At 39.6% G+C, this 15921-nt stretch overlaps 1 protein-coding gene across 1 annotated transcript in view; it reads left to right on the top strand.

Moving 5' to 3' along the window:
- pms2.L (PMS1 homolog 2, mismatch repair system component L homeolog) overlaps positions 1-11030 on the top strand; it is a 67448-nt gene extending 56418 nt beyond the window's left edge. Inside the window, exons 8-15 of the mRNA XM_018236441.2 lie at positions 124-223; positions 1521-1605; positions 2973-3125; positions 5430-6258; positions 7346-7513; positions 8370-8470; positions 10144-10313; positions 10468-11030. Coding sequence (XP_018091930.1) covers positions 124-223; positions 1521-1605; positions 2973-3125; positions 5430-6258; positions 7346-7513; positions 8370-8470; positions 10144-10313; positions 10468-10611 — 1750 coding nt within the window. The 3' untranslated portion in view covers positions 10612-11030. The remainder of the gene's footprint in view (positions 1-123; positions 224-1520; positions 1606-2972; positions 3126-5429; positions 6259-7345; positions 7514-8369; positions 8471-10143; positions 10314-10467) is intronic.
- The last annotated feature ends 4891 nt before the right edge of the window (positions 11031-15921 follow it).

Raw genomic sequence — 15921 nt, 5'->3', positions numbered from 1 at the left:
TTAACTTACTCTTTAATTATTGGCACTCCTCTAGCTGTTCCCTTACCTGATCAGTCTGCAAGTTGTAGTGTTTTTATGCTTGGCTAACAAAATCTCCATTTCTTATGTGGTTTATTCTGACAGTGTTTCTGGATACATCTCCCGATGTGACCATGGTGTTGGACGCAGCTCTACAGACAGACAGTATTTCTTTATTAACCAAAGGCCTTGTGATCCAGCAAAGGTAAGGTAACTTCATTAAGGTAAATTAGTTGACTCCAATTTATTTGTATTGCTGGCAAGCACACATGAGAACCTCCCCCCATGGAATTTTTTAATTAGTCCCAGGTAAGTGATTTCCTGTTAGGCCTAGGGATGCAACGATCCATTATTTTGGATTCAGCCGAACCCCTAATCTTTCGTGAAAGATTCGTCTTAATACTGATCCAAATCCTAATTTGCATATGCAAATTAGGGGTGGGAAGGGGAAAACATTTTTTACTCCCTTGTTTTGTGACAGTCATGTGATTGCCCTTCCTGACCCTAATTTGCATATGCAAATTAGGATTCGAATCGGCCGGGCAGAAGGATTCAGCCGAATTCTGCTGAAAAAGGCTGAATCCTGGCTCAAGCCCGAACCGAATCCTGGATTTGGTGCATCCCTAATTAGGTCACCATCAGACTGTTCTGGCTTCCCTTTGGAAAGTTTTGTGAGAGTGCTCATTCTCTTGTTATGTAATGAAAGGCACTTAGTTTGCCCAGGAGCAGTAACCCATAGCAACCAATCAGCATGTAGAATTTACTGGTCACCTGTTTCAAAGCAAATATCTTCTTGGTTGCTATGGGTTACTGCTCCTTAGTGCCTTTTATAACAAATGGGGGATAGAGTTTGTGTTTTGCCTACAAGAATCAGGGTTGGCTTCAATTGATGCTGCACATGCCCCATGTCTTTTTCCGTTATTAGCATTGTATTTAGTCATATCTCAATGCATTTAATGCTATGTAAATAAGAGATGAACTAATGTTGCACATGCAGTAGCACACAAAATCAGCTCTGTCTGCACTGCAGTTGTTAGGAATAGTGCAGGATATCACTAAAACGGAGGATCAGTTAAGCACTGATATTAGAAAGATACAAAGGGACCCACCCTCTACTAGCCCACCTATTAGACGGTAGAGGAAACAAAAAGGAGGTTGTTGCACAGGTATTAAAGATACACCGTGGAGGAGCAATTGATCACGGTTTGTTTGTATATGAGACAATTGTGAATATTTTGTATCCATTTGTTACTACTAACATTCTTTACTTTACTGTAAACTTTATAAATAATAAAAAATAATAATAAAAAAATAATGAAAGATACAAAGGGAAGTTGTTGGTTTTTTTTTTGGTTTTTTTGAATAATGATATTGCCAATAGGTGAAGCATGGGGAAAAAGTTCACAACAGATGAGCACCCAATTAATAGCAACAAGACCTGAGCAAACCTAACCCCCATGACAATTAATGACAGATTTTATCTCTCCTTTGATCATTTTTAGGTTTCAAAGGTTGTAAATGAAGTGTATCATTTATACAACCGACACCAGTACCCGTTTGTGGTTCTCAACATTTGTGTCAATTCCGGTGAGATTCAGATTATTACACACTTGTGCAATATATGTTACGGGTTCCTATTTTACATTAATACTTACTTGGGCCAGTCTCCTCCTATATTACCATACATAAAAGGCAGACAATTGTTGTTGCTATTGTGTCTTATTAATTAAGTTCTTAAAGGGGAGCTAAACTCACATAAACAGCTTGATGTACAGATGTTAAGAGTGTTTTTTTTTAATGCAATTTTTAACTTGCATGTTTTTTAGTTTTCAGGCTATCAGCAGTTTAGCACTGCTCATATCATGATTTTGTGGCAGTAACACCTCTGTTGTTCAATCTAGCCAGCCAGACCACAGAAGCTGAAATCACTGATGCTTCTTTGCTCAGGTGTATGTGTATCTCGGAGTGATAGAACCGAGCAAAGAACACCAGGCAACACATACTACATCAATAGCTTCTGGTGTTTTGTCTGACTGGACAGGATAACAGGGGGCACTTCAGCTGCATATTCATAATTACAGCTGTGTAAACTGCTAGTATGAAAAGTAAAAGACAAATTAATTTGAATTGCAAAAATGCTCATAGAAAAGGGTGGCAAATTGCATAAAGGGAGCTTATGGAAACCCATACACAAAAATGAAAGGTTGTTGTTATGTCATATATTCTCTGTTTTTAACATATAACACAATTAGGAAATGCCATTTGAACTGACAAAGCCATTAACCATAGACCTTAATGTAACTGAACCAAAATGCAGTTTGCTGTGCTACCAGAGACCAGTGGAGAATGTCTCAGCTGAGACCAGCAGTATAAATGCTTTCCACTCACACGTGTGTACCATAAGGTTTTCTGCACAGAATAGATTTGGAATTATACATGCTGTACACAGAATTATTCATTAATGCTTAAAGGAGAAGGAAAGCAGTTTATTGGCAATATATTAGCCACAATAGTGCAAGCTATAAGACTATATTTATTCCGCAGAATGTGCTACTATACTGGAGTAAACAGCTCTAGAAGCTCTCTTTGTTTAGGATAGGACAGCTGCCATATTAGCTTGGTGTTTCATTACTTCCAGTCTCTCCTTGCTCACTCATAGCTCTGGGTTCAGATTACAGCAGGAAGAGGAGGAGGGAGGGGAGAGAAGCAAACTGAGCATGCTCAAGCCCTAGCCCTGGAGGTTTAAGCTGAAAACAGGAAGCCTGATATAGAAGCGCATGTGTACACAATAGAAGGAAACAAATGCTGTTTCTTTTGACAGAGGACTCAGAGCAGCATTATTTTGAAGGTTTACTGGTGTATTTATATAGACCTTTCTGATAAAGCTTACTTCATTTTAGCCCTTCCTTCTCCTTAAACTAATATGTGTCATTTATATTTATTTCTGATTACAGAGTGCGTAGATATAAACGTAACCCCTGACAAGAGGCAGATTTTATTACAGGAGGAGAAGCTTTTGCTGGCACTTTTAAAGACCTCTCTGAACGCAATGTTTAGCAGCAGCGTGAACAAATTCGACATGAATCAGACACTGTTGGACGCTGCAGGTATACATGCACTCTCCTACAGAGATGCTGGAAATATATAAGGCCTTTCAAGTACTATGACCAGACCCTTGTATTAATGTGGCATAATGTATATTGCTGCTAGCACAAGTAGCTGTGTGTGTGTGTGTGTCTGTGTATATATATATATATATATATATATATATATATATATATATATATATATATATGTATATTATATACACATCAAAAAGAAGAAGCCGCACTGACAGGACTTGATAGAAAAAACAATGTTTTATTCAACATTTCAGCCCCCCCCCGTCCTCAGGAAGTTAAGGACTTCTTAAGTGAAAAATCAGGATTGAATTCTATTTCAACGTTTCAGCTCCATCACAGGAAGTCCCGAGTGATATGAAACGTTGAAATAAAACTCAATCCTGATTTTTCAAGAAGTCCTTGGAGTGCAGTTATTTTTGCTAATATATATATATATAAATTAGTGCACACTCTTTCCTTTTTTAAATTTTTTATTTGTCTCTAGTTTTTTTGTGTGTTTTATATAATAATTTTCATATAACTTTGTTTTTTGGTGGAGATATCTGGCACTTAATACGCATCAATGTTTCTAATCATGATGTTGAATATTTTAATTACGTTTAGACTCACATATAGTCATGATTTATAGTAATATGAGTATACTTAGGCATACTCTACATAGGAGTAGGAGTGACACTGTTGGTTTAAGGTACACATTGCACTTAAGAATTATAGGCAGGACCGCCATCAGAAATCACAGGGCCCCATATGACAACATTTCCTGGGCCCCCTGGGCTGCGCCCACCGCAAGCCCCACCTACAGGTCCACCCTCCCCACCCCACAGGTCCGCCCCCCACCACACAGTAAAAAAAAAAAAAATATTAGTTGCTAGGGTTCCCACATGTTAATAAAAAATAAAAAGATATTGGTGGTCAGGGCCCCCCCATAAAAAAATATTGGTGGCTAGGACCCCACATGAGAAAAAAAAATTGGTGGCCAGGCCCTCCCCCGCACATTATAAGAAAATTAGTGGCCAGGGCCCCTTAAATGTCCATGCCTTCCCGAAGTCGGCAGCTCTCAGAAAGCAGGGGGGCCCGGATAATCAAGTAAGTGTGGCGTGGCCGGGGCCCCCCTTACCCTCGGGGCCCCCTACAACTCTCCCCCCTGTCCCCCCCTGATGGCTGCCCTGATTATAGGTGGAGGGGGTACCTTTATAATGATACACTTAGCATGAGGGCTACATACACTTAGAGTCCACAGTCCTTGGTTGTATGCATAGGAGGGAATTGACACACGCCCTAATAGTAATAATAGCCACACTTGCAATTTATGGGTTAAGTTCACACAGTTCAGGGTTCCCTGAAGATGAGGCAACACCCTTAAAAGATATTCATTTAGAAGCTTGGCCCACATCTGATGATTAAAATATGGGAATAATCACAGGGACTATTATTTTGCAATCCGAGTGGTAGTTTTAAATATTAACAAAATAATAATTTATAAAATAAATATTATAAATCACGAACGAGTCTCCACGCAGGCCCGTCAATCTAACTCAATTTTCAGATATTTTTTGCAACAGTGTTTAAAGATACTCTGAACAATCATTTAGTTATGATGTTACTTAGTGGTTGAAACATAGTTACACAATATCTTGTTTTTATTTGTAGAATGGATATATTGGTTTAAATGTGATTGTCTATAGCTGCCATTTTTATGTGTGCCTTGTAGTCTTTTGACTTGTCTGTATAGAATGAGCAATATTTAAATGGTGTTTTGATTCTGTGATGATGTCACCACAACAGATTGAATGTGTCTAGTTTCCCTCCAAACTCATGTATTTATTTGCATATCTACCAACTTTTAGACACTTTGAGAAAGGCCTCCGATGAGGCCGAAAACGTTAGTCTCGCAATTAAAACTTTTTACATTAATATAAGTCCTGAGAGTGCGAATCTTTTTTTCTTTATATATATATATATGGGAGTGGGTCTGGCTGTTTGTTTGTAATCTCCTGACGAAGATCCCTGTGAGGGATCGAAACGTTGAGTGGAATAAAGCACAACTTATCTACACTGAAAACAACCTGTGAGTGTCGCTCTTTCTCGCAAATATTTACCTACTTTGGCTGGCACCCAGGACTTTACTGTGTTAACGGAGTGCACCTTTGGATTTCGTATATATATATATATATATATATATATATATACACACAACACATATATACATATACTTTGCACTTTGGCCTGTGTCTGAATTCAGTTTATGAAACAAGCAATATCTGAATCTTTACATATTTGTCTCCCAAGGTACTTCCAGAAAGCTTAATTTACAAGTGTTGGCCTCTCCTTCGGATCACGCTGATGCACCTGCCAGAAGCTCTCTTGCTGTCTTCAAACTGAAGGAGGCATTTTCCCACCATCAAGCAGCTCATGCTAGCTCACCGTTTCCTAAGCCTGTCAAGGCCCAGCAGTCGTCCCCAAATCAAAGGAAACTTCTATCATTTTTTAGCAATAACCCAAAAGAGTGTGTCACAAATAGACCATCTGACTGCATTCACCCAGAAAGGGAGATTAAGAACGAACGTGGCCATCATCAAACTCTTGGTGCAGATATTAAAGTGGAGGGTGACTGTGATTCTGGAAAGGGAACCAGCTCTATACCAGACAGTGAGACGGGCTGCAGTACACCTGAGATGTCTAGTCACCAGAGTGGTGAAAGTGAATCGGGTTCCCCAGAGGCAATGGGTGTGGCTGAAAGTAAGTGTGTTGTTGAGCATTCCAAAGCAATTCTGGATCTAGAATATGAGCATTATCCTGAACAATCAGATCAAACAGATACATCAATAAAACAGTCTTATCACATTGAGCCAGTTCCAAATTGCAAACGTGCAAAAGTAGAGGAAGAAACCCTTTCCACAGCTTGGACGGTGCAGCCTGACACAGTGGATGCAGCCATGGATATCCAGAGGAGGACAGTGCCATTACATTTCTCCATGAATAATCTAACTAAGGGAATGGAATGTATGAAGCAGCAGCAACGAATGAAAGAGGAAACAGAAAGGTATCGCAGGTTCAGAGCCAAAATTAGCCCCGGTGAAAATCAAGCTGCAGAGGATGAACTCAGGAAAGAGATCAGGTATGTGGGAAATATCCTCCTCTTGCCATTTATGGTCATCAGAGAGATCATAAAATACAGAATTTGGATTTATGTCCAATAACAGGGCTGCTGTATGACGAGGTGTGAGAGCTTTGTTTATTGTGTTATTTCTGAAAATTTCCATTACTTGTAACGGCAGAGGGAGAACAGCAAAAGTGCCATCTTTATATCCACCAGGGTGCAGTGGCTCTTTACGGGAATGATTCTCACGAGGTGAACAATATGGAGGTTCCTGTTTAAATATACAGTAATGTGCCAGAAGGCAAAGTTCTGGTGGCATTTATTATTCTGAAGACCATTTGAAGTAAGGAACATGTAGCTTTCTCTGTTCTATGAACGACACAGGGATTGTGAAACTCCAAACTTGATATCTAACCAGTACAAAATATTTCAGTCTCTCTTATCTGCAGGCAATACTCACTAACCAGGTCAAGGAAAACAGTGACTGGCATGTCTGTTCATTCATATCTTCTCTCAAAGCACAATCCTCTATCAGGGACAAAATTATAAATATTAGGTTCCTTTAGCAACCATCTGGCTCAGCATGCTGTGAGTTGCAGTTCAATGCAAGGGCATTGGCACAAGTGATAAATGTCATTTTTGTTGCCCATTTGTTCAGAAACAATAAAACAGTATCTTGTACTTGATCCAACTTCTAAGATGAAAATATAAAATGAATCCTTATTGGAAGCAAAACAAGCCAATTGGGTTTATTTCATGTTTAAATTATTTTCTAGTAGACGTAACGTATGAAGATCCAAATTACACAGATCCATTATCCGGAAAGCCCCCGGTCCTGAGCTGTACCTTATTTGCCATTCCGTCCCTTCTCACTCTAGTAACGATCTGGTGAGGCTAAAGGCAAAGTCAAACATAGATATGTGCTGGCAGGGAGGCCCATCCTTTGGAGGTCACAGCTTCTATCCTGTCCGACTCCTTACGATTGGCTGATTACAAATAGAAAATGAGCAGCCACTTACTTTTTTTATATTGAACAGTTTATTGCAATTCTTCAACATGTTCCTGATTTCCCTTAACATAAAATTGATTGTATTCCTGTCCTTAGTAAAGAAACCTTTGCAAAAATGGAAATTATCGGGCAGTTCAACCTGGGCTTCATAATAACGAAACTGGATTCTGACCTGTTCATGATCGATCAGCATGCGACCGATGAGAAATACAACTTTGAGGTTTTACAACAGGAAACAGTTTTGCAAGGGCAAAGACTAATTGCGTGAGTTCAAACCCCCATATTGTGGGGCAGATTTATTAAGGGTTGAATTGAAAATTAAAATTTTTCTTGGTCAAATTATGGACAAATTTGAATTGTGAATTATCCAAACTCTTGAGTTTTAATTTGAATTTGAAAATCGAGGTTTATCACACTCTGGCCCTTTCAGAGCTTGAATTCAACTGTTCGCCACCTAAAACCTGCCGAGTTCATGTATAAGTCAATGGGAGAGGTCCAGTGACGCATTTGGACATGTTAGTAGCCTTCCTGAAATTCGAGATTTTTCAGAGAAAAAATTTGAACCAAGTTTGGTCGAATTTGAGTTTTCGAGTTTAAGATATTCAATTATTTTATTAAATAACCCCCCCAATTGAATTTCAAGTATATTCAAATTTAATAGAGTTAAAAAAAAAAAACCTCACATGAATTTGAAATTCGACCTTTAATAAATGTGCCTCCCCGTTTTGCTTTCCGTCTGTATCCATCATACCCATACTGCGTTATACTGTATTTCTATATAATACACAAAAGCCATGAATATCTTGTAAATTATATCCTTATAAACAGTGAGTTCTGATGTCATCAATTTTAAACGGTGAGTTCTGATGTCATTTCTGTCACATGACTCACTGAAATTTGTGTATTATAATAAATAAACTACCCCCAGTTGTAAAATATGAGGATATTAGAAGTTACCTCGGAGTTCCATGACCTGTATAAAAACACTCGGCCTTCGGCCTCGTGTTTTTATATGGTCATGGAACTCCTCGGTAACTTATAATATCCTTATATTTTACAAGAGGGGGTACTTTATTCACTATATATCTAAACTTACATGTATCATCTTGTTCAATGCCAGGCCCCAGACACTACACCTAACGGCTGTAAATGAGACTGTGCTAATTGACAATCTGGAGATTTTTAAGAAGAACGGATTCGATTTTATCATTGATGAGGAAGGTAAGGATGGAGGATGATTAATTCCCTTAAATGGGTCGTTCACCTTTAAGATAACTTCTAGTATGTTACAAAATGACCATTTCTAAGCAACTTTTCTTTTAATCTTCATTTTTTCTTTTCTATAGTTTTTGAATTATTTGCCTTTTTCTCTCTCCAGCTTTCAAATGGGGGTCACTGACAATCTAAAAAAAACAAATGCTCTGTAAAGCAACAAATGTATTGTTATTGCTACTTTTTATTACTTATCTTTCTATTCAGGCTCTCTCCTAGCCATATTCCAGTCTCTCATTCAAGTCAATGCAGTATTGCTAGGTTATCTGGGAACCTAGCTACCAGATTGCTGAAATTGCAAACTGCACAGCTTCTGAATAAAAAGCTAAAATTTGTTGTTCCAATCCTATTGAGTGTTCTCTTGCAATCCTACTGAGTGTTCTCTTGCAATCCTGCAGAGTGTTCTCTTCCAATCCCGCTGGGTGTGCTCTTCCAATCCTACTGGGTGTTCTCTTCCAATCCTCCTGGGTGTTCTCTTCCAATCCTCCTGGGTGTTCTCTTCCAATCCTACTGGGTGTTCTCTTCCAATGCTATTTTGTGTTCTCTTCCAATCCTACTGGGTGTTCTCTTCCAATCCTCCTGGGTGTTCTCTTCCAATCCTACTGGGTGTTCTCTTCCAATCCTACTGGGTGTTCACTTCCAATCCTACTGGGTGTTCTCTTCCAATCCTGCTGAGTGTTCTCTTCCAATCCCATTGAGTGTTAACTTCCGATCCTACTGAGTGTTCTCTTCCAATCCTACTGAGTGTTCTCTTCCAATCCTACTGAGTGTTCTCTTCCAATCCTACTGAGTGTTCTCTTCCAATCCTGCTGAGTGTTCTCTTCCAATCCCATTGAGTGTTAACTTCCGATCCTACTGAGTGTTCTCTTCCAATCCTATTGAGTGTTAACTTCCGATCCTACTGAGTGTTCTCTTCCAATCCTATTGAGTGTTCTCTTCCAATCCTACTGAGTGTTCTCTTGCAATCCTACTGAGTGTTCTCTTGCAATCCTACTGAGTGTTCTCTTGCAATACTACTGAGTGTTCTCTTCCAATCCTACTGAGTGCTTCGTCCAATCCTGCAGAGTGTTCTCTTCCAATCCCGCTGGGTGTTCTCTTCCAATCCTACTGGGTGTTCTCTTCCAATCCTCCTGGGTGTTCTCTTCCAATCCTACTGGGTGTTCTCTTCCAATGCTATTTTGTGTTCTCTTCCAATCCTACTGGGTGTTCTCTTCCAATCCTCCTGGGTGTTCTCTTCCAATCCTACTGGGTGTTCTCTTCCAATCCTACTGGGTGTTCACTTCCAATCCTACTGGGTGTTCTCTTCCAATGCTATTTTGTGTTCTCTTCCAATGCTACTGGGTGTTCTCTTCCAATCCTACTGAGTGGCAAAGTTGAACTGATCCAATGGACTACTCAGTTGGTGAGATCATTTGGTGGCAAGTGCGGTCTGTGCATTTCATGGGGTTTGAATATAACCCAGTACACGTGTTAAATTGGGTTACTGGTTAACCTTGAGTTCCAAATTTTTCCAAATAATGAAACAGGCAGATGAGCTAAAATTATTATTTTGTGGGTGAACAATTCTTTTATCTAAGCCATCATTAGGCAAAGCAAAGTTGATTGGTATGTCATGTTTTTAGCCCCCATTACAGAACGTGTCAAGTTAATCTCTTTGCCAACAAGCAAAAACTGGACTTTTGGGCAACAGGACATAGAGGAACTCATATTCATGTTAAGCGACTCCCCGGGTGTCATGTGTAGACCATCCAGAGTGAGGCAGATGTTTGCCTCCAGAGCCTGCAGGAAGTCTGTAAGTACATGCCTTGTGTTTGCATCACAGATTAGTGTAGTACTTGTAGTTGTACTTTCTTGAGGGAATGATATTGCTCAGAGGCAACTGCCATATTCTGATGTGTCGTCTTGGAGGCTGACATGTGGCAAATGTGATCTCTTAATTTAAACAGGTGATGATTGGAACGGCATTGAATGCCCATGAAATGAAGAAGCTTGTCACTCATATGGGAGAAATTGAACATCCATGGAATTGCCCCCACGGACGACCCACAATGAGGCACATTGCCAACCTAGACATGATCTCCCAAGACTGATTGTTCTCTTGCAACTGTTTTAGTCTGGTCTGGGAGCTCATAACTGGTTTGTTTAATGTGGCAGGAGGATGGGAGCGAGACCAGGTGCTCTGATACTTCTGACAAAATGGCTGGAATCAGAAATACTTGTACATCCAAGCCCCATGGGTTGCTTCTTAGGACTCATTTAGCAGCACTTTTGTTTATGCCAATATGTTATTATTCCTTAGACCTTGAACTGCGCCCTCATTCTTTATGTACTATACTTTTAAATGTATCTTATATGTTGGAGCCAAAGCATATAAAAGCCATGGGAACCTTGAAGGAAGGGACGGACTTTGCTCATTGATTTCATAGTTGGGAGCTTTATTGTTTTATAAACTGCTACATGTAAGTATCGCACAAGTAATGTTGTTCTTGTAATAAAAAGAATATTTTTTTATGCGTCTTTATATGACTAGCAAATGGGTGCTTAAAGGGCATATCAAGGCAAAAAAATTAAATCCCATTTTTACTTTCTTTAATGAAAAATTCAGTGAAATTCTCCCTTCATTTACTGCTGTGGATAGTAATTGTCAGACGGTCCCTAACTGCTGAGCAGGGAAACAATCATACTTATGAACAGCAGGGGGAGCCCCCACCTTACTTCCCAGCCACGCAGAACTCAAGCAGCTTTGTTTATGATGATCTCTAAGCAGCCCTGACCACACTGAGCATGTGCACAGTCTTAGTCTTGCAAAGATGTTTAACAAAGTCACAAGATGGTGACCCCCTGTAGCCAACTTTGAAAGCATAAATCATTTGTTTGATTAGGCTTGTGGTGCAGTAAGTTCATGTTTATATTTAGTATACAAAATACAGCATTTCTAGCCTTATTTTATTTTAGATTTTACCTGCCCTTTAAGGGGGAACCTGATCGTTATAGACTGATAGTGTGCAAGGGCACCATACAATTAATAATTGCCTATTTATTCACCAATAGAACATATTGAGGACAAGAGCACCCATTAGTATTAGAAGGGGAGAAGTAAATACATGATTAGAAATAGAGAGAATTTTCCCTAGGGCCCTTGCATCCTATTGGGAGAAAATACTAAGGGAATATTCAGTTGTCGTAAAATATTTTTGAAATATTATTGAAAACTGAAGTTTTATTAGACAATTTTTGGAACGTATATAGAATGGCAGGCACGTCCCTATGACTTGTTGGTCTTTCGGGGGGTAGTTATGGCCTTCACCCTGCCAAAGGCCTCAAATGATTTCTATGTATGATGTTTTTACTGTAATAAAGCACTAAACCCCCAATTAGCGAAGCCCCTACCTACTACCCTAGATCAATGCTGTCCAACTTCTGTGGTAGCGAGGGACAAATTTTTTTTTGGCCTACATGGTGGAGGGCTGATAATGGAAGCAAGTGTTTGCCACTCCCTGTTTTTAAACCACACCCACTTTAAACCACACCCAAGTTACCACAAGACCATGTCACATTAATGGTGGTAGCACATCAAAAAACAAGTTGTTGGTGCTCACTGCAGGGATATCACTTATCACTCATATGTGAAAAAAAAGTTGTCATATAAAGACATCCCCTTAAATCCATATGCCTCCTCCTCCCCTGTGTATAATACAGTACCCCCAGCATATGATTAAACACCTTAGGGGCCACTAACAATAAAGTGCTGGAAAGAGGACCCAAACAGCCGTTAGATGGCACTCATGAGCTCTGCTGCACTTACTCCCCACAGATACGTGAGGATTGTGTTAGGGGCACATTCAGGGGTAATCAACTATGCAGGGGGGGCTTTTCTTATTAAAGGGGGTGTAGTTCTCCTTAAAGAGTGGATAAAGTCCAGCAGCACTGGCATTTAGATTGGATGGTGGCAAAGTCATGCTTCTGGATTCCTTCATGATGAACTTGGTTTCTGATTGAAATAAGTTTGATTATCCTGACTATAAATTCTTTATTTTTTGTTTTCATGTACAAACATGCACAGAACTCTCACATCAGGATTTAGACTTCTCCCCTGCAAATCGATTTAGTACTTTTTACTCCAGAACTTTCCGTGAAGGTTCAGGGATCTGTTTAATGTGGAAACCACAGAAAGGGTTGAACCTTTTTCTGGTGTTGGTGAATCCTTTTGGAGTAAAATAATTGAAAGGGAACTCACTGGACCTAATGACGCCCAAGGGATGGAAGGAGCAGGTGTGACCTGTCTGCTGAACTGCTTTACCTGAGCTTATAAACATGGCAACTACTTATACCACTATTATTCCTATTTGTCATTGACCTCTTATGCTGACCATTCATGTTTATATGCAAAAAACATCTGCCCTGCTTTTCTTTTCTCAATGTTTTTAGAGTCCAGCCCACACACAGTATGAATGGAAGACAGAGGGGTCTAACTATTGTAAATTCTGCACCTCCTCTCCTTTCCTATCATAATCCTGCCTGGTGGTGCTGAACTACCTAGACGGTCGGCACACGGCAATCATACGTAAGAATCATGGAAAGAGAGCCGCACATACACCGTATTGTTATACAGGCGGGGAACTTGCCCCTTTTATTTTAACCACCTGTGCATCAACGTTTCGGGGGGGGGGATTTCACCCTCCCTTCATCAGGTTTCCCATAGTCCTGAGTGCCATTTTGTTCTATAACCCCCTCCACATGAAGGAGAGGCAGCGTGGATTGGAAGGGACATCTGTTATGGAGCAGATGCACCTGGAGGAACCAAGGATCTAGTTTGTCTGGAACTCTCTGCCTCAAGCTGTCAGATTTTCTACTTCTCTCCAAACTTTCAAACGCTCTTTAAAGGACAAGGAACGTTAAACTAAAGAAGTAGCTAGAAATATTGTTCATTATGTTTTTAGCTTCTGTACCAGCCCAAGGCAACCACAGCCCTTTAGCAGTAAAGATCTGTGTCTCCAAAAATGCCCCAGTAGCTCCCCATCTTCTTTTCTGCTGATTCACTGCACATGCTCTGTGCTGCTGTCACTTACTGAGCTTAGGGACCCACTCACAATATACAGTAAACTTAGAATAGAAATGTCACAATATAAGGCTAATTAGTAATTAATACAGATAATTACTACACAGCTGCTCAGAAACCAGTGCAATTAGCATCAGAAATTAATAATCAGCCCTGTAGCATCAGCTTATATTACAGACCAACCTCATTTTCTGCTGGATAATTAGTGACGACCCCTAAGCTTAGCTTCTCAACAGCTGCTCAGAGCCCACTGAGCATGTGAGTGTCACAGACACAAGTTTGAAGTCCTGGATCATTGCTGCTATTGACAAGATGAAACTTTAGCAATAAGTTCAGTGTATAAAACAGTAGTTTTTGCCATATTCATTTTTAGGGTTTAGTTCTCCACCTGTTTATAGAAGTGTATTCCTTGTACCTTAATTAATCAATCATCGCTGTATCGTTAAATCACAAGTGTTTCTAAAATCCTAATGTCTCAATCGTACCCTAACCTTTAGTTTGTAAACTCTAATTTGTAGGGCCCTCTAATCCTATTGTTCTCTGTAACCCTCGTTTGTTATCCTCCATTTATTCCCTGTTTGTTATAACTAAGGTAAAGCACTGCGTATCTTGTCGGCTCTATATAAAAACATGATCTAGTTTGTCTACCAAGGTCTAAAATGTTATACTGTACACTGAAATCTCTAAATATGATGCAATTTGGACCTCTGTGACACTATTCTCCTACAGCAAATTGACTTTCTATCAAACTTTGTCAACCATTAAGGTTTTTTTTTTTTTAATTCAAACTTCCTTTTAGCTGTGACTTATCCCTGGAGTCACTGACTTTCTAGTATTACAAGCCAACCGATCTTTTCAGTCTGCCTTTTATAAATCTACAGCCCTGCTCGGACTCTTTCACCCTCTCCTGTAATCTAAGTGGGGCCACTGACTTTCCTTTTCATGAGCTCACTGTGCTGGTATTTTACATGTTATCCTGCATCCAGAAGCAGAGAATTGTTACAAGAGAAGCACATTTTATTTGTATATGCGGTTAGCCGTCCTTTATTTATGTAATATCATGGACTCAGGTTTTGTAGCAATTCCATAGCCTATCGACTAATCTCTTAGGTGGTGGACCTGATAGGAAACCAAAGCTGGTCTTTGCAATACTGTGCTTCTGGTATGGACTGTTAGGACACACCCACCCCTCATTTCAACCACAGACAGAGACCATTTTTCTCCCTTCTCGCTATTGGATGAACACCAAAAAAAAAACCACATAAACCAAAGATTTGTTTTAAAACATGTTTATAGTCTAAAATGGACATGCTACATCAGTAGGAGGAAGAGCCTCCCCCCCCCTTCATATTTTTTCATATTTTCTTAAAAAACAAAAACAGCTGAATCTTGACACTTTCATTACACGCATAAACCATAGATTATGCTGATATTTACTATACCAAATACAGCTTTTCCGCCTCCTGATACAGGAACGGTAAAGATTATAAACCTGTATCAATTTTTTTTTTTTTCTTTTAAAGTTCATCTTTAAATAAAATCACAGTATGAATAGTTGGAACTTTTATACCAGAGGCTTAAGATAAAAGAATCGGAATCCATTTCGGAGGACTGCGACGGCCATCGGGTTATGCAAAGGACATGGCATTTTTCTAAACCATTTCTGCAATAAAACCTATCCCACCCCCCAATAAAGATTATACATTCATGATGTTAACTGGAAACGGAACGTCTGCGTCGGCAGAGACGAGATTCATTTTTCCTTTGCGCGAGAGTCGGAAGCAAAGTTGTAGTAGATCACGTCAATATGTAAACATGGAGTCTTAGTTAATGAAGTTCCCATCTTTCCTTGACTTAAATCTGCGATTTCTCAGTACGAGATGTCACGTGGAGACGCACGGGATGTGAAATACATGAAATCCTGAGTCTTAACAAAGCAGCATTTGAGAGAGAAAGTATTCCAGGGCTTTTCTCCCCAACCTCCATTTTTTTTCTGCACAGTTTCCACAAAGGTTTACATTTAAAAAATACTCATGGTAAATTCCTAAACAGTATCTAGTCAAAGCACCAATAATTTTGTTTTCTTTTGCAATAATATGGAATGGGAGTTCAGTTGTTCTTTACTCAAGCTGCAGTTATGAAAGTCATTTCGGGTGAACCAAGTGTTGAAACCACAAAAGCAACGGTGACGATTCATTCTCTTCACTGGCATGCAATAGTGGCTACAAATCTTATTGCTCACACTGGAAGATTTATATGATGAGCAAGAGGCCGATATGTCAAATACGTGAAAGGGCAAAGGGCAGTGAAAGGGAGACTGTGCCCTGTACAAGTCTCTTGC

This window comes from Xenopus laevis, chromosome 9_10L, assembly GCF_017654675.1.
Source record: "Xenopus laevis strain J_2021 chromosome 9_10L, Xenopus_laevis_v10.1, whole genome shotgun sequence".
In the NCBI taxonomy this organism is placed as follows: Eukaryota; Metazoa; Chordata; class Amphibia; order Anura; family Pipidae; genus Xenopus; species Xenopus laevis.
The sequence above is the reverse complement of the archived record's forward strand: the minus strand, read 5'-3'. Positions and strand labels throughout refer to the sequence as shown.